Source organism: Anser brachyrhynchus (genome assembly GCF_964034855.1).
Source record: "Anser brachyrhynchus genome assembly, chromosome: 4".
Taxonomy (NCBI): domain Eukaryota; kingdom Metazoa; phylum Chordata; class Aves; order Anseriformes; family Anatidae; genus Anser; species Anser brachyrhynchus.
The window spans coordinates 26,836,826-26,856,995 of NC_137698.1; the positions used below are offsets into that span (position 1 = coordinate 26,836,826).

General features: G+C 59.4%; 1 protein-coding gene across 1 annotated transcript; it reads right to left on the reverse strand.

Moving 5' to 3' along the window:
• Positions 1-1,395: 1,395 nt before the first annotated feature.
• On the reverse strand, positions 1,396-19,935 carry LOC308194716 (maestro heat-like repeat-containing protein family member 2B). The gene is given in 34 exon segments (XM_080590917.1): positions 1,396-4,662; positions 4,897-5,019; positions 5,520-5,999; positions 6,274-6,417; positions 6,623-6,734; positions 6,936-7,073; positions 8,001-8,188; positions 8,471-8,633; positions 8,864-9,018; positions 9,263-9,415; positions 9,504-9,616; positions 10,341-10,637; positions 10,675-10,779; positions 11,174-11,520; positions 11,929-12,008; positions 12,322-12,579; positions 12,677-13,069; positions 13,174-13,196; positions 13,240-13,453; positions 13,603-13,722; positions 13,986-14,093; positions 14,494-14,546; positions 14,955-15,096; positions 15,390-15,430; positions 15,553-15,715; positions 15,912-16,019; positions 16,159-16,278; positions 16,642-16,715; positions 16,802-16,915; positions 17,027-17,120; positions 17,123-17,617; positions 17,726-18,175; positions 18,598-18,819; positions 19,330-19,935. Coding segments are annotated over 34 exon segments (6,576 nt in total). The 5' UTR covers positions 19,681-19,935; the 3' UTR covers positions 1,396-4,227.
• Between the last annotated feature and the right edge of the window lie 235 nt (positions 19,936-20,170).

Sequence of the window (20,170 nt, forward strand, 5' to 3'; positions counted from 1 at the left end):
GCTGGCACCATCTGGAACAGGCCAGAACCGGCCGTGCAGGCTGTGCCCGGGGCAGCCCCAGCCTTGGCTCCCTCAGGGCCGCCCCTGCAGCCAGGCATGAGATCTATAATGGCAGAAAGCATTTCCATTTGGACCAGGCTGCCACCAGTAAGTGTTCTTGTGAGGGTGTGCTGCTGCGAATGAACAGCAGTCGTGCACTGGGCATCTGACGAGTTACAGCATGGGGACTGCACTCCCTGCCCATTTGTCTGCAAGGTCTTGAAGCTGTAGTGGGTTTATGTGGCAAGGTTTTGGCAGCAGGGGGCCATAGGGGTGGCTTCTGTGAGAAGAATCTAGAAGCTGCCCCTCGTTTGGTAAGGGCCCCGCAACTTATCAGAGCCGAACCAGTAAGTGATGTTGTTTGTGCTCTGTGAGAGCGTATTTAAGACGGGGGGGGGGGGGGGGGGGGGGGGGGGGGAAAGAAAACTGCCACACAGCAGCTGGGAGAGAGAGAGGAATGAGAAGAATGAGAAACAGCCTTGCAGGCGCCAAGGTCAGTGAAGAAGGAGGGGGAGAGGTGCTCCAGACACCAGAGCAGAAGTCTCCTGCGGCCTGTGGTGAGGACCATGGTGAAGCAGGCTGTCCCCCTGCAGCCCATGGAGTACCACAGTGGAGCAGGGTTCCACGCTGCAGCCCGTGGAGGAGACCACGGTGGAGCAGGTGGACCTGCACTGACAGAGGCTGCGGCCTGTGGAGGACCCCCACCAGAGCAGATTCTGGGCCAGACCTGTAGCCCGTGGAGAGAAGACCACGCAGGAGCTCTGGCAGGAGCTGCTGCCCATGGGGGATCCAGGTTGAAGCAGTTTGCTCCTGAGGGATGGACCCCGTGGTACGGACCCATATCTGGAGCAGTTCTTGAAGAGCTGCTGCCTGTGGGCAGCCCACGCCGGATCAGTTTGGGAAGGACTCCACAGCACAGGGGACGAGAGTGACCGAGAAGGAGCAGTGGAGATGAAGTGCCATAGACTGACCACAACCCCCATTCCCCTGTTCCCCTGCGCCGCTCACGGGGAGGAGGTGGAAGAGGGTGGACGGTGGGGAAGGCATCTTTGGTTTCTTTCCTTTGTTTCTCGCTTCTCTAGCTTGTTAGTAATAGGCAAAAAATCTTACTGTCTCCCTACTCTGTTTTGCCCGTCACGATAATTGTTGAGCAATCTCCCTGTCCTTATCTCAATCCTCAAGCCCTTTGCATAGTATTTTCTCCCTGTTCCTCTCTGAGGAGGGGGAGTGAGAGAGCGGTTGTGGTGGAGCTCAGCCACCCATCCGAGTAAAACCACCACAGAAGCGTTTGTTGAGAACTACTTTTGAGAGCAGTTTTCCAAAGACGCCCAAGATGAGTTCCTGTAATGTGCAAAGTGTGAAAAGGGCTCTTTAGTGAAACCTGGGGGAAAAAGTTAAGATCCAGGTTATAGTAGTATACGTTCTTACGAAATGTACACATTGAGGACAGGGGTGGCAAGCAGTTTCTTCTTAAGGGAAGAGAGTTTTGTAGAAACAAATTTGGAGAGGTTTGTCAAGAAAAAAACCTTGGGGACACAGCGTAATAGCAAGATGGAAAGGTGCTCAAGAAATGTTTCACAGTATTACTGCAGATTCACAGAGGTCAATATCTTTGTAATGTTTGCAGCAAGGGGAAATTTATAATGTTGTGTTCGTAAGGTACCCATAAAGCACCAGCTTTTTTACCACTGAGAACTCATGTAAGCATTATGAGACGTCTGCACTATTATTTTGTTTACCAGTTACTTTATTCATCAAGGATCTTAGGAGATGCCGACTGGAGCCCTCCTAATAACAGTTTTATGCCACAGGAATTTTCAACGTTTGAATGAAAGCCGTATTACAAACACTTGGTAAGAAATGTTTCTCCTAATGCCCTTCTAGCTGTATGGGAGTCGTATGTTTCTGTCAAGCTTACAGCTTAGGAAAGCCAAGGATTGCAGTAACTGTAGTAGAACCTCTGAGCTGGTATCCTATAGGAAAGCTCTGGTAGAGGCCTTGTTAAACTTTCTACTGCTCGTTATGATTCTGTTACACAACAGAAATTTTTGAGAAAGGGAAGAAAATAGTCCAAATTTTTTTTGAAAGCTGTTTTGGCCATAAAACAAAGTAAGAGCAAGGGACCTGCACAGGAGATCCAGTGTTTAGGAATAAAATGACAAGAGAGTCACAGAATCATAGCATGGTGGAGACTGGAAGGGACCTTAAAGCCCATCCAACACCCTGCCATGGGCAGGGATACCTCCCACCAGACCAGGTTACCCAAAGCCCCATCCAGCCTGGCCTTCAGCACCTCCAGGGATAGGGCATGCACAGCTTCTCTGGGCAGCCTGTTCCTGTGTGTCACCACTGTCTGTGTAAAGAACTTCTTCCCAGTGCCTAATCTAAATCTACCCTGTTTCTCCACAGCTGAGGTGCAAGCCTGCAGGGAGGAAGAGACTGTCTTTGCACTGCAGGGGCTGTTCAGCCATTTCATCCATGTGCTCCTCTCTGTCTTTCCAGGTCGCTACTGGCAATGAGTTGGCATATGACGATGGCGTGCTTGGTGCAAGCTTGGTGCTTGAACTTCTCCACATGCGTCACGTGAACTTGACTTCCTCTGGCTGCCCAGATCGCTATAAACCACCTCAAGCTTGGCTCACTCCCTAAGGTACAGGATACATCTCTCCCACTTCTTGGTTAGTGCTTAGGTAACGCGATTATTGCTTAGGTAGCACATAGAAAAGCACCCCAGGTGCCCAAACAGATGTCGAGCCCCACTACTGCGCTTCGGATGTTACCATAACTCCCTACTTCGCCACAGGACACGAGGAGGGCTGGCGTAACATTACGGCATGCTGTAACGGTGCTGCGGCCATGGGCTCCACCCGCCCTGCCACAGTGGCGCCGCAAGCTCTGATTCTCTGAGAGGTGTCTCCGGGTGCCCCGGTGGAGTCCTCCCGGTCCATTGGGGAACCGGCTGGCACCATCTGGAACAGGCCAGAACCGACCGTGCAGGCTGTGCCCGGGGCAGCCCCAGCCTTGGCTCCCTCAGGGCCGCTCCTGCAGCCCCCCGCAACCCAGCCCTCGCGCCCTGCCCCCAACGTGGGGTGGGAGGACGGGGCAGGGGGACGGGAGCAGGCCTCAGCCCAGAGGCGCTGAGCAGCGGCGGTGCGCTGGGCCCTGCCCGGCTCTCCCCTCGCCCAGCCTGGCTGTGGCTGCCGTCAGGCAGCTGAGGCACTCCGTCCCCCGGCATCGCACGTGCTGGCTGCTCCCCTCCCAGCCTCGTCCTGCACAGGGCTGGAAACGGTTCCGATCCCATCCCATCCCTGAGGACTGGGGTGAGGCCGACCTGCCCACAGTGCCCAGGTCTCTCTCCTGGCCCACCTTGACGACAGGAGCGACGTTTGCTTTCTCCCAGTCCTCAGCAGCCTCTCCTGATCGCGGTGACATTTGAAGGATAATCCTGGGAGGCCTCACGGTGAGGTCTGCCAACTCCTTCAGAAGCCATTTGTGCATCCTGCCAGGCCTCGCCCCACAGGCTCCAGCGTGCCCCCCCTGGCCCTGGGAAAAAGACCCTTTGTCCACAGTGGTGAGGCCACATTGAGTTGTATTTCCCCAAGTACACAGCGGTGAGACCACGTGCGGAATTTTATTGCCCACAGTGTGCCACAGTCACGGAGGGCTTTGTCTGCCGCCTGCCACGCTCGGGTGTCCTCAGTGCTGCTCAGGCCTTGGAAAGCTGCAACAAGACAGAAAGAGCTGTGAGCAGCCAGCCCAGGCAGCTGTCCCCCCTGCCACCCTGGAGCTGCTCCCCCCTGGCTGGCCGGCCCCTGGTGCCGGGCATTTGCTGGGCTGCTTCTGGGCTCTGACCTCTGCCCAGACCCGCGGATCCGGAGCTCAGCCCCACGTGAACCGACCTGCTATCTGACGGAGCCTCAATTCCTTCTTCTTCTTCTCGCCAGGATGTCATCTAAAGTACAGAGCAAAGAGGCAAACATCAGAGCACTGCTCCACAGCCCTGGCTTCCCGCCCTGCCCTACGGCTGGGACACATACTTGGGGAGCCACTGTGCAAGGCTCTAAATATCACAACTTGATGGTTGCTAAAGCTTTTTAAGGAACTCGGAGGCAGGTTGCAATGAAAAGCCCTGTGTCCCTGTCTACCCCATCTTGAGCCCATGGTACACAGCACGGTGGGTGCTGTGGCTCAGCCTCCGGAGCAGGCCCCGGCAAGGATGAACCAGCAAGCTGGTGCCTGGCAGGCTGCGGGGGGCAGGCTGGACTCGCTGCCCACCACGCTGCCTGCACCTCCCCGGGACGGGGCAGCGAGCCAATCTGAGCATCGCCCCGTGAGGGGCCCGGCCACTCTGCTAGCGCCAGCTGTGTGGTGCTTCTCCTGCACACAGGCCAAGCTCTGAGCAACCCTGTCTGCCCTGTTCTGCAAAGGCAGGGCCCAGAGGAAAGAGGAAAGAGAAAGCAGAGGCCCCTCCAGCTCTCTGGTCGGGAAAGGGAGTGGTAAGTTCCAGTGCGGGCTCTCACCAAGGATTTCGACGGCCGATGTGTGCAGCCTCTGACCGTTCTCTAGGCAGCCTCTCCTGGCTATGGTGTGGAGCCTGTCCAACATGGCGGGGGCGTATCTGGCCTAGGGAAAGACAGGAAGGCACAAGTTCATGTGGGTCCGAGAAGATGCCTTCTGTTGACCCTCAGCCAGCTGGCTGGGTGGGCCGCAGGGGGAAGGTGAGAGGCAGCGGGTGGCCAGGAGGGATGGCCATGTCCCAGTCCCAGCCAGCCCAGCATGCGTCACCGCACACTCCCCTCTGGGAGCCAGGGCAGGGCCGCAGGGCCCTGATGTCTCGCCGGAGCACAGCTTACTTACCAGGTGACTGCAGACCTCATACTGCAGCTCGTTTGCACCCAGCCTCTTGGAGAGATCGATGATCTCCTGCACCCGACTCAGCCCCATAAATGGAGCACAGAGACTGAAGGTGATCTTGCACATCTGAAAAAGAGAGTTGTGCCGTCATTCCTCCTCCACCAGAGTGTCTGGGGCCTACCCAGGGAGCTCGTCCAGCTGTGTGCTGCTGAGCTCCACCTGGGCGGGGGGCTGCCCGAGGGGCACTCGCTGGCAGGGGAATGCACTGGCGGCAGCAGAGGGGACCTGCTCCATCCCTTAGGCCGGCACCCGACCCAGTCCTGATGCCTGGCGGCCGGATCCGTGGGCTTGCTCCCCACTGCCCTCTCCCAGGGGAGCACCGGCTCCGGGAGGAAAAGGCAGGCACAGAGGCACGTGGCCAGAAAAAGGACCAGAGGCCTGAGATGGTCCTGCCAGCGATGCTGGTAAGACTGCCCTGGGCAGCACAGCGGAAGGCTCGGTGAACACTTTTAGGAGGGATCTGCAGAGACGCCCAGCAGCTGCTGAGCAGGCCGGAGTGGCAGAACGCCTCGGCCGTGGCCGCGCAGCTTTCTGTGGCTTTGGGAGTAAGCTGCAAGGGCACTTACGCTAGCAACTGCAAAGTCGGGATCCCGGAGGTGCAGGAGAAGGCTGACCCATGTTTCTGCCACTTCTCCGGCGAAGAACGACCGCTTGATCGAGGCTGAGGAGGCCAGGACTGAATAGAGGCGGAAGGCCGAGTAGCGAAGGTACTCTAGTTCCTGCAACCCAGAAACCCGTTTGTCAGCTGGGTAACGAGGCCAAAGCAGACATTCAGCCAGCAGAGGCCATCCACGCGGCGCGTGCAGGCCCCTGCCCACCCCCCACTTCTCAGACCAGCGGCAGAAAGAGTTGGGTTCACTCACAGACTCGAAGAACATCTTGGTGGACCTGGCGATGGCTTCAAAGGCCGATCCCAAGTTCACTGCCTGCAGCACCCTCACGAACTCAGCTAGCGCCACCATGCTTTCTGCAACCACCTCGGGGCAGGCAATGTCCGCCAGGCTCTGTTGCAGCACCTGTACAACAGGTCTCCTGTGCTTTCGCACCTGCAAAGCCAAAGACACGCACAGACTTAGGGCTCTTCCTGCCTCAAAGAGCTGCTCTTTACGTGGCTGACAGGTCTGTTACGAAGCATTGTTACTCTGACATTTTGCACCAAATTTTCCCTTGGCAGCCCTGCTGGCATCAGGGGAAGGAGCGTGGCCTTAGGAAAGAGCCCTGTTTTTGCCTTTGCCGCTCTGTCCAGGCTCTCGAAGCAGCTCTCCCCCGGGGTCTTGCTAGGGAGGGGCTCCAGTCAGAGCACAGGAAAATCCGTCTCACCTCCATGGGCACACTGCTGACTGCGTTGCCCAGAGCTCTCACTGCCATCTGCCTTATGGTGCTGCTTCGGTGCTGTGCTTTCTCAGTGAAGACCCTGAGAATCTTCAGGACGTTCCTCCCCTCGATAGGCGGGTCATTCATCAGCTACAATAGAGCAACACATCCACGAGAGTCAGGACACAACCTCAGCCCAGGCACAGCACACAAACAGGGTTCGAACAAAGGAGCTTCCATCCGAGTCTCGATGGCGACGCTTTCTTCTGATCTCTTCCCACAGAAAGAGGCAGCCCAAGCAGCAATACCTTTAAGAAAAGCCCTCTGGAGCCCTCCTGCCCTCCTAGTGCCTCACCTCAGCAAAGAAAGCCATGGCCGTCAGCTGCAGGTTTGCTGATGGGCAGTCCAGCCACTGGGAGAAGCTCTCAATCAGCTCCTGTGAGATGAGCTGCGCACGGACCAGGACTCTGCACAAAGAGCACAAGAGGCAACGCCTGGTCAGGCGGGAAGGCTGCAGGCTGCCACCCCGGACTTCCCCTCCTCCAGCACAGGCGCTGTTCTGTCCTGCAGCAGAGCTCCCCGAGCACGCAGGAAAGGTCCCCGCCAGCCGTTGCCCTGGACGCAGCCACCCAGAGGAAGGTGGTGAGATGCTGCCTTGGGGCTCTCACCTCGTCAGGAGGCACATGCCCTCGGCATGAGTGTGGGGGCTCTCCAGCATCGCCGACATTTTTTGCATCCAGGACGGCGTCAGCCAGTTCTTCTGAGTGCATTTGCTCAGCACTGACATAAGAGTTTCGCAAAAAGGCCTGGTGAAAGAACAAGAGCCAGAGGAGTCTCAGATCACAGCAGCATTCCGGAGGGGAAGACTTAGCAGAGCAAGAATGCTCAGCAGCTTTACGAGCCGGTTCTTCACTCATCCCAAGTTCCATCGAGGGAGAGGCAACTGAAGCAACGCTGTGTAGCCGCCAAGTCTGTAAAGCTGGCAAAAAAACAACTGTCTTTCTTAGACCTGGCAATGCCCCAAGCCACTTACAGAAGGACAAAACCCAGGGCCCCCAGGCTCAATCGATGCCAGGCACCCACAGCCCTCCCTACGGGCCCTTGCTGCCAGCACGTTGCGCAGAGGGACTTGCAGGCTACAGACGGCCCCAGCTTTCTCCTGCCCTTGAGGAGCGGGAGCAGGGGCAGAGCGCGGTGCTACAAAGAATTCCCGGGATGGGGCCCCCCAGCTGGGCCTTAAGGGGAGGAAAGAGCACCCTGCGGCAAAGTGCCCTGTTATGTTGTGGGGGGACTGACCTGACCACTCGAACCTCCGCAGGGAGGCAGCACCGCCTGAGTGCAATGGTTGGTGCACCCTGACAGGCCATGAATTACACCGGCAGGGCCTCTAGGGCAGGAAAGCACATCTGCCTGTGGTCAGAGCTGGGCCACAAACCCTACGAGGATGTGGCAGCTGTGCTCGTGCTCCCTGGAAGTCACCGCGCAGGAAGACCCTCAGCACACAGACATCTCTACCGTAAGGAAAACAAACTTTGGACAAGCCATCATGCAATAATTACAGCCTGCCCGAGCGAAAAACAGAGAAAAGAAACCCCAAACAAACGGGGATGGGAGGAAAAAAACAAATCTGCAGCCTCAAGTGGCCTCATGCCTAGGAAGCAGGACAGGAAACAAACAAACATGCTTGCCTAGGCAATTCCAGGCCCCCCTTCCCTGCTCCTCCCGCTCCTGACCTGCGCACGTTGTCCTCTCGCCGCTGATCCTCAGAGAGCCCTCTCCAGGGGCTGAGGGGCGCAAACAGCATCTCTTCCCCCAGTGCCTCGCTGACCTGCAGCAGGAGCCCAGGGAGGAGGGAGGGAAGCAAGCTCTGGACCCCCTTCTCGGCCTGCACAGACACCACTTCTGAGATGGCACAGGCGACCTACAGGGAAATTAGACCGAGAACCACCTGTTAAACAAGAGCTTTGCCACCAGCCCCGGCCCCCTGGCTGCCTGGGGCACTTTTACTGCCTGCACGTCCCGTATCCGTGACAGCCTTGCAGCCTGGGAGCAGCGGCTGTCCCGGCCGTCCCGAACTGCTAACGCGGAGACGCCCCAGCACAGCGTCCTGGCAGTGTCCAGAGACGTTTGCAAAGGGCACCCAACGCCTTTGCCTCGGACTTTGTGTGGGGGAGCAGACGCAAAGCCCTGCCACTGAACGTACAGTCAAGGACTCCGGAGAAGGCTGGTGGTCCTCCAGCCTGCGACTGGACGAGCTGGGCTCGGAGCTGTCGTCTCCCACTCTCTTCAGCTTCTCGGATAAGCGCCTCAGCACACAGATGCCAATGCTGTCTTTCCCCAGAGTCCTCCACAGCTCCAGTGTGTTTCTGCAAAGGAGAAGATGTGCAACCATGAGCCCATATGCTCTGTTACCTGTGATGCCTTCACCTCATTCTTCTTCAGCAGCTGGGCTGAAGATGCCCGGTTCCTACCAGCGATACGAGCACACCTCAGACATTTTGGTGTAGGAAAAGGAGCTGCTGCTTCACTTGGATCACCCTAGTGGAGACAAGCTACGGCTCTCTGACCCCAGCAAGAAAGGGAGTAGTGCACATACCTGTCCATAGGCACAAACTTCTGGATGATGACATCAATCGTGAGCTCCTCGTGATAGCGGGCCAGGATCAGCACCGCATCGTGCACAAAGTACATGAACGAGGTCTGCAGCATGGACCATGTGCAGGTGTGCAGGATGGAGAGGACTCCTGGCACCTGAAAGAAGCAGGGGAGAAGGAATGTCTTGGTACGTCCTTGCTTCTGCGGGGACATGGACGTTCAGCCCATGAGCCACGCCTGCTCCCTTGCCACGCTTTCAAGCTTTAAGGCGAAATTTCACCCCTACCACCTTGCCCAAGCCCTGGCTCTGCACCGAGAGCTTCTTTAGCACACAAACGGCAAGATGTGTGGTGCGACAGCCAAAACGAGAAAGTCCACGTCGCGGAAAAATGTCTCTTACGTCTGGAAGAATGTCCTTTCCACATATTTTCACGAAGGTGATCATCCAGTTCCCTGCAGCACGCACACGTCTTCCTCTGGCACGCCGGAAGGTCTCCTTGATGGCCATCATGAAGTCCGTGGCCTGTTCTTTGGGGAAGTTTTTGCAAACGATCTGGAAAGAAACAAGAAACAGGAGAGATCCTGTCACGGCTCTGCTCCAGCTCTTCAGAACTTAATGCAAACTTGAGGGCACTCTTTACCTTTCCAATTTTGACAGAGGTCTGGAGCTGCTGAGATGTGGCGATCTGATTACTCAGCCCCTCACACCAGCTCGCAGGGTCGTCTGTCTCGAACACCCTGTTCGTGGCCTTGGCTGGAACGAGCATGGGGAGAAAAGGGGAGTCACACTTAGGGAAACTGAACTTCCGTTCCCGGGCTTTGCTGAAGGGGGACCAGAAGCCAGGGTAGTTAGTCTTTAACTCGGTGCAGCGGGATGTCCCTTGCCAGGTTCTGCAGCTGACAAGCTGGCGGTGCTTGTTTCAGGGGCTGCAGGCCTCTGCTCCCTGCAGCTGCCTCTCCTCCTGCCACACAGGCCACCAGCGTCTCTGGGAGGCCCACACTCTACTCTGCGCAGACAGATGCTGCTCGGTGAAAAGGTGGTAAGAACTGCCTTCGACGTGATTTCCCGGGGGGTTGGTTGGTGCCCCATCCAGCAGCTTCCTTCAGTACAGAGAGTGTTTCTCAAGGGGCTGGAAAGGGGTTGAACCAAAATCCATCGCCTCACGCTCTGGGCCTGCAGCTCAGCTCCCTCCTTCCTAACGCTCCTCACTTGAGGGGTCTACGTCCTGCTGTCAGCAGCGGGGGATGGCCCTGAGTGCCCCCGGCTGCAGGAAACGCTGCTGGCAGGTAGGACTGGGTGGTCCTCTGCCAGGATCCCTCCCCAGGTGGCTGGGGAGGTGGAGGACGAACAGGGTGGGGAGAGGACAGCAGCCGAGCACCGTGCCTCTCCTTTCCCTCCTGGCAGCAGGGCCCAGCCCCTGGGAGCCTGGTAGGGCCAGGCGGGGCACAGAGGGCCGGCAGGCGCCTGCTCTACTCACCTTGGATGTGGAGAAGGGAGCTGAGGCAGGTAGCGGCCAGCTGGCGGGAGCTGGTCACGGGGTCATAGGTCAGAGGCCCCAGCAATCCCGCCAAGGAGCCAAACGGCACGTAGGCACATCTTGTCTGCATGGGGGAGAGGAAGAACAAAGGCTGTAGGCGGCCCCAGCGCCCCCTTGCATCTCCCACCCGTGCCCCACTCAAGCCAGGACTGGGCAGAGGGGCCACCCCATAGTGCTGGGGGACCCGAAAGCCCGTGCACAGCTGGGCAGAGCTCCCCTTCCAGGCCCCAGTGGTTCCAGGGAGCACGGGCACACGGTGGGCATCCTTACTCACCTGGAAAGTGACTCCATCTCTGCAATCCGCCAGCAGCTGGGCGTAGACCTGCAGGGCCCTCTTGCGCTCCCACGGATTGTCCGAGGAGAGCCGGAGCCACAGTACCTGGGGCAGAACAGCTCTGTCTCACAGGGGGCATCTTTCCCTTCCCGCCATCCCTCTCCATTTCTCTCCCTTCCTGGCATTTTTCCTGAGGGCCTGCCCCGCGGCCCCACCGAGTGGGCACTGGCACTGCTGCCTGCACTGCCCCACTCTCTTCAGACACACCTGCCCCCACCCAGGAGCTTTTTCATGCAGCCATCTCCTTGCTCCAGCCGGCCAAGGGATGCCTCTTGGCTCTCCCCCCTGCAGGGCCCATTTCTTTGCCTCCCTGAGGTCACAGTGACCTGGCATGGCAGCAGGAGGTTCCTGCTCCTCTGCTAATTCGCCAGGGGCCCCAGATCTCGGTCCCCACTACTGACAGGAGGGATGCTTTCCCCACCGCCCCATGGATACTCACGTGGACGATGTCTACGAAGACGACAGTGGTTGGCTTTGTCTTGAGCAGGACTGCCATGAGCCGGCCCAGAGCCTTCGTGGCCATGTGCAGAGACTGGAAGCAGAGGAGAGGGACAGAGATGCGGTATCACGGTTGCTGCCAGCGCACAGGTTGTGCTGGGGGGTGGGGTCCTGACCAAGATGTGGGCAGGGAAGGGACAGCAAGGTACCTGTAGCTGCAGCAATGCCACCTCCGCGTTCCCTATCTCCTCCATCTGCTCATCCGCTGAAGGAAGTGGCAGAATGGACTGGCAGCAGTCAGACAGCAGGCTGCAAATTTCCTTCCTGCTAAAAGAGATCTTCAGCTTGCTGGCAAGGGGAAAAAGGAAGAGAAAAAAAAAAGAAGAGTTACTAGCGCTCTCCAGAGACGGTCAAATGGCATCTGGTCTTGTCCTCATCGACCGCCCCAAATCCAACCAGCCTAGCCTGTGGCGGTGAGTGCTGCCTTCAGCTCCAGCAGCTGCTCTCTCCTCCCCGGCAGCAAATACCCCCCAGCTCCAAAGTGAGGGAGACCCTGGGGCTCCTTATCTTCCCTGCCAGATGGCAGGAGGACCAGAGCCTTTCTCCCCGCCCAGAACCTTCCCTACAGGTCACTGGGCACAACAGACCAGCCCTCCCTCTTGTAGATGCTGCTCCTCTTCCCCTACCCCCTTTGGGAGTTCCCCAACAGGACGAACGTCATCCCGCCTCACAGCCCCCGCAGCTCCTCGCTCTTACCTCCACTGCTCCAGGGCCAGAATCACCTTCAGGTGCAGTGACGATGCCGGGAATTCCCAGAGAGTCTTCCTCATCAAGTTCTGCAAGTCCCAGAGAGAAATTTGCAAAGTGGGCATTGGGCATAGGAGAGCTCTTGCACCCTGCCCAGAGACGGGCGCTACTACCAGACACTGGCTCCATCACTCCTGCAGCTCCCACAGAGGCGCTGCAGGATGTAGCAGCTCCCCAGCGGCTGCCCAGCCATGGCCACTGACTGCCAGCACCCAACGGCCCCACCAGCTGGGGACATGGCTCTAGGAGCTCAGGAGCTCCCACTCAGCTGAGGGAGACCTTCATGCCTCATGGCATGGCCCAAAACTCCCCTGCAAGACAGCTCTGGCTCTGGGCACTCACCTGCAGGATCAGCAGCAGCTTGTGCTGCAGGACGGGATCAAAGCTGCCGAAGTTACCCACAGCTTGGATGGCACAACCGACCTCGGTGATGCTCTGCACCAGGGCGAGATTTTTCTCCAAGTTCTGAGGCCCAGCAGAGAAGAAAACACTTTGAACTGGATGAAGGTCCGCGGGCTGCAAGAGGAACATGTGCACGTGGGGGAAATCTAGGGGAAGGGCTTGGATCTTCATGCTGGGACAAACTGTTTCTTGGGGGACCTTTTGAAAGAGACGGCCCATCTCAGTATGCCCTAGCGCGGAGGGACTGGAGCTGGGGCACCCAGCATCCCTGCCCCTGCACGCCCCGAGCTCTCACCTGGCTACTGGAGATGTAGAGCAGCAGGATGTTGCCCACGATGTCTGCCTCCACGTGGGCGAGCAGTTGTTCCTTGGAGGCACGCAGTGCCATGCTGCTGTAGGTGAGCATGGCAGCATTGCAAGTGGCCTGAGCTCTCCTGCTGGCCCGGATCATCTGCGTTGGTAAAGATGCTGTGAGACGTCTGCCCGATGGCCCCCCACACCCCACGATGCCCCTTGGGCTCCCGAGGCAGGAGCTGCCCTGCCCCTGCACCAGCTTCTTATTTCCCCGGGCACGTCCTGGCAGCTCCTCAAGCTGCTCCCCCAGCTCTCTGTGAGCTCTGGGGCCAGGAGTTGTTCCGAGCCCGCAGGCCGGGCTCTCGCATGGGGCTGGGCCGGAAGGGCGCAGCCTCTGTCACGCTGCATTTCGGTCAGGGGAACAGGGCTGTGTGCAAGCAGCCGCTGCAGCTCGGATCCACGAGGCACAAAACCCCATCCTCTCCGAAGACACCCCACGGGCCCCAGCTGCGGGGGGTCCCCTTCGAAGCGCAGGTCTCGAGGGGTTCTTACACTAGGGGCAACCTAAATGCAGCTGCCATGATTTGGCCGCTACTGGTGCAGAAGTGAAAAGAAGGTGGAAGAAAGCCAATGAGTGAAACCCCAAACGCTTCACCTTCTTGCGTCTGGAAGCCCCAAAACACTGGGCGTTGCACAGTGTGGCAGCAAACGTTGTGAAGGTCTCCAAGGCCAGGCGGAAGTGGCTGTCGGCGGCTTGGCAGACAAGAGAAATGATTCCCTGCAACAAAAGACCGAGGGACAGTTGGCACAGGCCCAGACGTTCAGTCACGGCCAGCCACAGTGGCAGGCAGCGATGAGGAGATGGAAAAGGCCTGGAGCAGGGCCGGAAGAAGCCCTTTCCCCCAGGGACAGACCAGGGAAACTCACCTGGGCCTCAGATGGCTCCTCAGGTTTTGCTTTCTTCAGATGTTGCAGCAGCTTCTCTTGGACGTGTGGGAGTTCCTGACAAGCTCCCAGCGTTGTCCCAAGAGCCTTGTACAGGAAAGCCTGGAAGGGAAAAAGCCGAGCCCGAGATGCAGCAACAGCGTGGCATGCTGGAACGGGGCCAGACCAGGACAGGCCCCAGCGCACGGGGAGCAGCCGAGACCGGACGCAGGGATGGGCTTTAGCCAGCCCCGCTCAGCACGGAGGGAAAGGCCGCTGGGGGGCAAGGGCTGGGGAAGCAGCGCAGAGCACCGCCTGCAGCCCCAGCCCCGCAGGCGGGCGCCCCGTGGCTGCGCTGCCAGGGGAGAGCCGGGCGGGGAACTGACCTTCTCCCCAGAGCCGCTGGGAGAGCTGTCCAGCCGCTGGCTCAGCTCACAGCTCAGGCGCTTGATCCAGGCGTCGTCCTTGATGGTTTCCAGTGATGCCCTCAGGAACTACAGGAGAGAACAGGAGAGGAAGCGAATGTTTCTTTGCCTTTTGCCAGGGCCGTTTCCCACATTCCCAGGTCCCGGGAACCTGCTGGGGGAGAGCTGCCTGGAAGGACAGTCCCTCGCCCCACCTCACCACAACCCTCCCTCCTTTAACCCGCCTGCGCTCTTCTCCTTTGACACCCCTTTGGCTCAGGACAAGCAGGAAGAGGCAGTGCCAAGGCACACGGCCACGCCAGAGTGGCATTAAATGAGGGCATTCGCGTTCAGCTGTGGCCCGTGTGGGGAGAGACTCCTCTAGGCAGGCAGGCACCTTCTGCAGGAGGAGGCGCAGGGTGCCTGGGAAACGCCCCTGCCACCTGGGAAATGCCACCTCTATATGCTATGCCTCCCAAGGCTGCCGTACCTTCAGCAGATGGCGCTCCCACTCTGCAGAGTCTGGGATGTTCTCGTTTTCTCCTAGAAAGTAGGAAGAAGAAAAAAGCCCTTGCTTGGGATCAAGCCACAAAAGAAGAGCTGCTGCAAACCCGGCCTGGCCCAGGGAACCTGGTGGCTGCACCCCCTCCAGAGGCAGCCTTCCTGTCCCTCCCCACAAGCACCGTCCCAGCAGGGACATGGAGGTGCCACCAAGACCAGCATGCTGTCCGAGGGGACGGCAAGGGCCCCATCCATGCGCCGGGACGAATGGGTCGCTGTGGGACCACTCCCCCCCCCCCCCCCCAGCTTCAGTGCTGGCTCCCTGGAAGGGAAACGGCAGCAGAACAAGCACTGGGCAACAGGCAACGATTTCCCTTAGCCATGCTGGGAAGCTGACTTGTCATGCCCTCCCCTCCCTCCCCTGCCTCTCCATCCCCACCAGCACTTTACCCTTGAGGTACTGCAGCAGCAGGGGAATCTCGGTGTTCCACAGGGCCCCCACAGCTCCATGGATCCTGCTGTGGAGGCTCTGCATCACCAGCAAGGCAGCAGCTTGGAGTTCACTGCCCGCAAAAGGAGACCCCGCCACCACCTGTGTACAGAGAGCACAGAGAAGCAGGGTCACTTCTGCCGCAAGACCTGCGGCTTCTCCCATGAAGGAAGCAGCTCGGCGCTACCCCGGCTGCCAAGGAGCAGCTGATGGCTGCGCCCATCGTGCTTCAGCCACGGGAAGGGAACGGGGTCCCCAGGTGGCACACTCAGGACACGCTGCTCCCTCCCCAGGGCTCCTGACACCAGCCTCTAAAGCATCGCTGCCCCGGCCTCTCTGGACATCGCTGCCCTGTCCAGAAAAGCTCTTTCTTTCCCCAGGGCCCCACTACTCACCAGCAGGCGAGCCAGCAAGGTATGTGGCGTCAGCGTTGTCTCTGCGGGGAGAAAGAAATGCTGGGTGAGATGCCAAGCCACACTGTGCCCTGCCACTCTGACGTCCCTGCAGGACGCAGACACAGAGGTCAGCAGAGCTCATTGGGGGAGTTTCTACTCCTACCTTGCAACAGGGAGTTGAGGACATCGGGATCCAGCTCTTGATGCTCACGCGCTGCTGTTAACTCATTTCTCTCAGCCAGGGCTCGGAGACAGCGGGAGAGGGGGATCAGCATGCCCGTGTACTTGGCCGGCAACACATATATCAGCAGCCTCGGCCACAGGAGCTGTATGTAGGCAATGAGACAATTCAGCCCATCAGCATTTCTGCCTCAGCTCAGAGATGGAGAGGATGGTGTGCATCTCCCTGAGCCCTGGGCACTTCAGAGCACACTGGGGGGGAGCTTTCGGGTGTGCAAAGGGGTCTAGGAACAAACGGCCTGAAGGAGAGGAGCAGCAGCCGCAGGACAGAGTATGACTTACTTTGGCCATCCCTCTCACAGAGATGTCCAGTGACCCCAGGACGTCCATGCACAGCCCTTGTAGACCTCCTTCTTCCTGGGCTTCTTGGGCAGACAGGAGTCCTGCAGCCTGCAAGACAATGTTGGGAACCCCCCGGTTGCTCTCAGTTCCTGACCCAGAAGGCTCAGGCGTGGCCCCGCCAGTGCTCCCATGCCAGCCTCCTGGCAGCGCAGATCTCCCAAGGGAAGATGTTGCACACTGGCCTTACCCTTCTGCTCGAGCTCTGGCTGAACTCGCTGAAGATGTATCCCACAGCGTCCCACGCTGAACAGCTCTGGGCATTGGCACTGAGCAGCTCCCTGATGAAGTGCAGAACTGCCCTCCTCACCTGCCAGGGGTCAATTGTGGTTATGATTTTCCTGCTCCGAAGCCAAAGGGAAGCCACCTGCTCACCGGGGCAGCCCTTCCGGCCTGCATAGAGACAGCGAGGATGTAGGAGAAGCCTTTTCTCCTGAGGTCAGGGCACGCTTTAGCACCAGGCCGTGCATTTTCCCTGCACAGCACGGGGACACGGGGACCTGCCCATGCTGGCAGCGGCATCACCTCTCGCCATCAGCCCTCCAGTAACCAAGGAGCGGGGAAATGGTTGTCTAGGTCAGAGCCCTTCCAGTACAGTCTTGCCAGGCTCTGCCCTGCGGGAAAAGGTTTCTCTACCACCCCGACGGCATAGTCCCTTCCCAAAGCAGCTCACCCGGGTGCTGGGGTCCCTGCACACACACTTGACAGCCTCCACGACCTGGGGCAGCTTCTCTGTCATCGCGGGCTCTGCAAGAGATACAGCGAGGCATGCGTGGAGGCACAGCCCAGAGGGCGGAAGAGAGCCCTCAAAGCCCTGACCCCGCAGTACTGACCGTCACAGCGTGCCAGAGCACCGAGCAGACCCAGGGCTGCCACGCGCCCGGCCTCCCTCTCGTGGCTCAGCTGGGACTCCAGGAACAGGATCGTCTCCTCTGGGCAGATCCGAGCTGTGGGGAGGAAATCCCATCCTGCATTAGCAAGCAGCTTACACCCATTCCTGAGCTTTGGGAGAGAGCTGCCGGGACACCACGGGGCATCGCCACATCTCCTCTCCTTACCTTGCAGCAGGATGCACTGGGTCAGCTCTGCCTTATGGTCCTGGCTGTGCTCTTTGGTGTCGTCAGTGAGCTGTGGGAACAAGGTCCATTGGAGAAAGTCACATCGGCATCAAGAGGGACCGAAAAGGAACGGCGCTGCCAGCTCTCATCTCCCTGGGCACTCGTGGGAAGAGGACCCCCAGCCAAAACCCAGCCCACCCCACAGCGTCCACAGGGACACACGCACAGGTCTGGAGCACCCAGGAGCCACCCAGGAGCCAAGGCTGAGCAGCCTTCAAAGTCTCGGGGCTCTGGAGTCCTCCCGAGGCTCAGCCAAGAGGTAATTGCTGTGGCTGCGTGGGTGCAGGCTCCCCTTACCTCGTTGTACACGACACTGCTGATGGCAAGACACTTGCCCTTGGGGATGAGGGTCTGAACTTGCTCCAAGGCCTCCAGGAAATAAATGAGGCTCTGCAAGAGAACAAGAGAGGAAGAAAGGGCCAAAGCCATGTCAAGCCACTTGCGAATGGAGAAACTGTGCGCAGCTGAGGTCAGGGGAGTCCCCAGTGCTCCTGCACAGGGCTTCCTGTTCACCCTCCCCTCACGGCAGCACTAGGAGTCTCTTCTCTGAACAGAGCCTTCTTTTGGCAATGTTTCCAGGTATTTCCTACCCATCAGGCCTCTTACCCCCCGCCCCCCCCCCGCCCCCCCCAGTCAGATACAACTGGACATGGCCCTGCACCTTAGAACAGAGCTCCCCATGCAAACAGCCCCCACGGAGGTGGTAGCAAAGCCTCTCAGCTCCCAGAGATGGGCCCCACTGACTCTCGGCTCCCTCCTGGCCCCATCACGGTTGCTCTTCTTTTGCCTGAAGAGCCCAGGGAGCCTCAGATCTCCATTGATCTCCCTGTTCCATCTTTCTCTAAGGGGAGCTCCCTGGCTCCTCCCTGCATGCCACAGATCCCCGAGCCCTCGTGCCACTCGCACAGACCCCACGTCCGTGCCAGGCCCTGTGCCACACCTCACCTTGGTCACCCTGGAGGTGTCTTGGACCGTTCGATACTGGTGCAGGAGCCAGAGGAGCTGCTCCCAGACCTGCTCCCGGTGCTCCTCCTTGTGCAGGAGGATGCACATCAGTGGAGTCATGGCCCTGATGACGGCCTGCTTGTCCTGGAGAGGAACCGGGGAGGCCCAGTGTCAAAGGCTGAAGGTCTGCCCTGCCCACGGAGACGACTTCCCCTCTCCCTCTCCCTCTCCCTCTCCCTCTCCCTCTCCCTCTCCCTCTCCCTCTCCCTCTCCCTCTCCCTCTCCCTCTCCCTCTCCCTCTCCCTCTCCCTCTCCCCATTCCCCTTTCCCTTCTGCCCTGCAGGAGACGGGCTCGCTCTGGAGGGCAGAGAGGTTTTCCCCACCCCTCACCCCCCCACCCTGCCTGCCCAAATGCCCTGGGATTCAGCTGCTTCCCCGCAGGGAGCCCCCAGCCCCAGGCATAGAGCCAGTCTGGGGCCTTTTGCAGCCAGCCCGCTGGGCACAGACAGAGGCACCGTCGGGGGCATCCCTGCTGCCATCCCCAGCTGGGAAACAGCAGTCCTCACCTCTTCCTCCTGGCAGTCCAGCCAGTTTCCTGCCACAGAGCAGAACACCTGGGAAAGGTTTTCGTATATCTGCTCTTTCTCCGTGGCAGGCAAGGGGCATCCTTTCCAGGTGCAGATGTAAATGTTGACCCCTTTCGCCCATTGCTCCAGAACTGCACCAAGAGAAGAGAAAAAGGAGCCTGTAGCAGGGAAGGTAGCGGCACCCCCCCGCCAGCCTGCTGTAAGCACAGTTCAAGGCTCGCCCGGGTTCAGCTCAGGAGCAGATCTAGGTTTGAGGGCAAGTTGTGTGCTCGAGGTGTCTGGATGACAACGCCACGCTGTTTCTGTCCTCCACATGACGCCTTTTCCTCACAGTCTCCAGCATTTTCCTCTGCAGCCCCTGCCCTTCCCTTCCCAAATCTTTGCCCATCAGCACAGGGACATTAACCCGGGAGGAAAGCCCAGGAAGGCAGCAAAGGGACCCAGGAGTTCCCGGGCACCTTCACCTCCAGCCCACAGAAACCTCGTGGCCTTCACCCACCCTTTCCAGGTGCCCCAACGTTTTGGGATGGCCGAGGTCTGGCAGCACTGTGGGCTCAGGCCCGCCACGCCCGCTCTGAGACCGGAGCGAGGTGCCAAGGGCTGCCCTGCCCCTGCCCCTCCCCAGGGTCCACTCACCACCACAGGCGGCACGCAGGATCCGGCTGCTCCCTAACTGGCCCACCACGGTGCGCAGGCCCAACAGCATCATGCGCATGAAGGGGATGCACTGCAGGGCTGCGAAGAGAATGGAGAGTGGCCACGGTCAGAGCCCCCAGCTGGCACTGGCAGTGAGGGAAGAGGCGCTGCAGCCACGGTGCCCCCCAGCTCAGCACGGACCGTGTGGAGAGGGGAAGGATCCCTTTCCCCAGCTATCACAGACTGGCCCAAAGCGGGAGGATGGGGGTGCTGGACCGTACCATAGGTGCTGAAGAGTTTGCCCACAGTGATGAGCACGAACTCCTTGGAGATCTCCCCCGGGGCCTTCAGCTGGGCCTGGAGCTCGGCTATCACAAAGCTGAAGTGGGAGCGGGCCAGAGCCACCAGGACGTCACTAGCAGCCATCTTCGTGTCTTCCGTCACGCCCTGAAAAAGAGGCTCAGGTGAATTGCCCCCCGGGAGACAGGCTGAGGCACTTGGACGGGCTGAACAGGTGCAGGTGCCGGAGCACTGGCACAGAGACACTGTGGGGTCTCCCTCCTTGGAGATCTTCAGAAGCCGCCTGGACGCGGTCCTGGGCAGCCTGCTCTGGGTGGCCCTGCTGGAGCAGGGGTTGGACCAGGTGGACCCAGACAGTCCTGCCAGCCTCAGCCATCCTGTGATACCCTAATATGTGAACCAGCCAGCACCGGCTACGGGGCTTCAGCTCTAACGTTATCTGTGTGCTGGAGCCACTGGGAAGATGGCCCCTACTCCCCCACAACACCCCTTGGGGACAGCTGTGCCTGGGGCTGGGCGGCTGCCACCTCTGGTCCCCTGGGGAAGGAAGGTGAGCAGCTCCCCGGCTGTTGCTCCCCGCCTAGCCCAGGCAGGCATTTCCCCAGCCGCTTTGTCC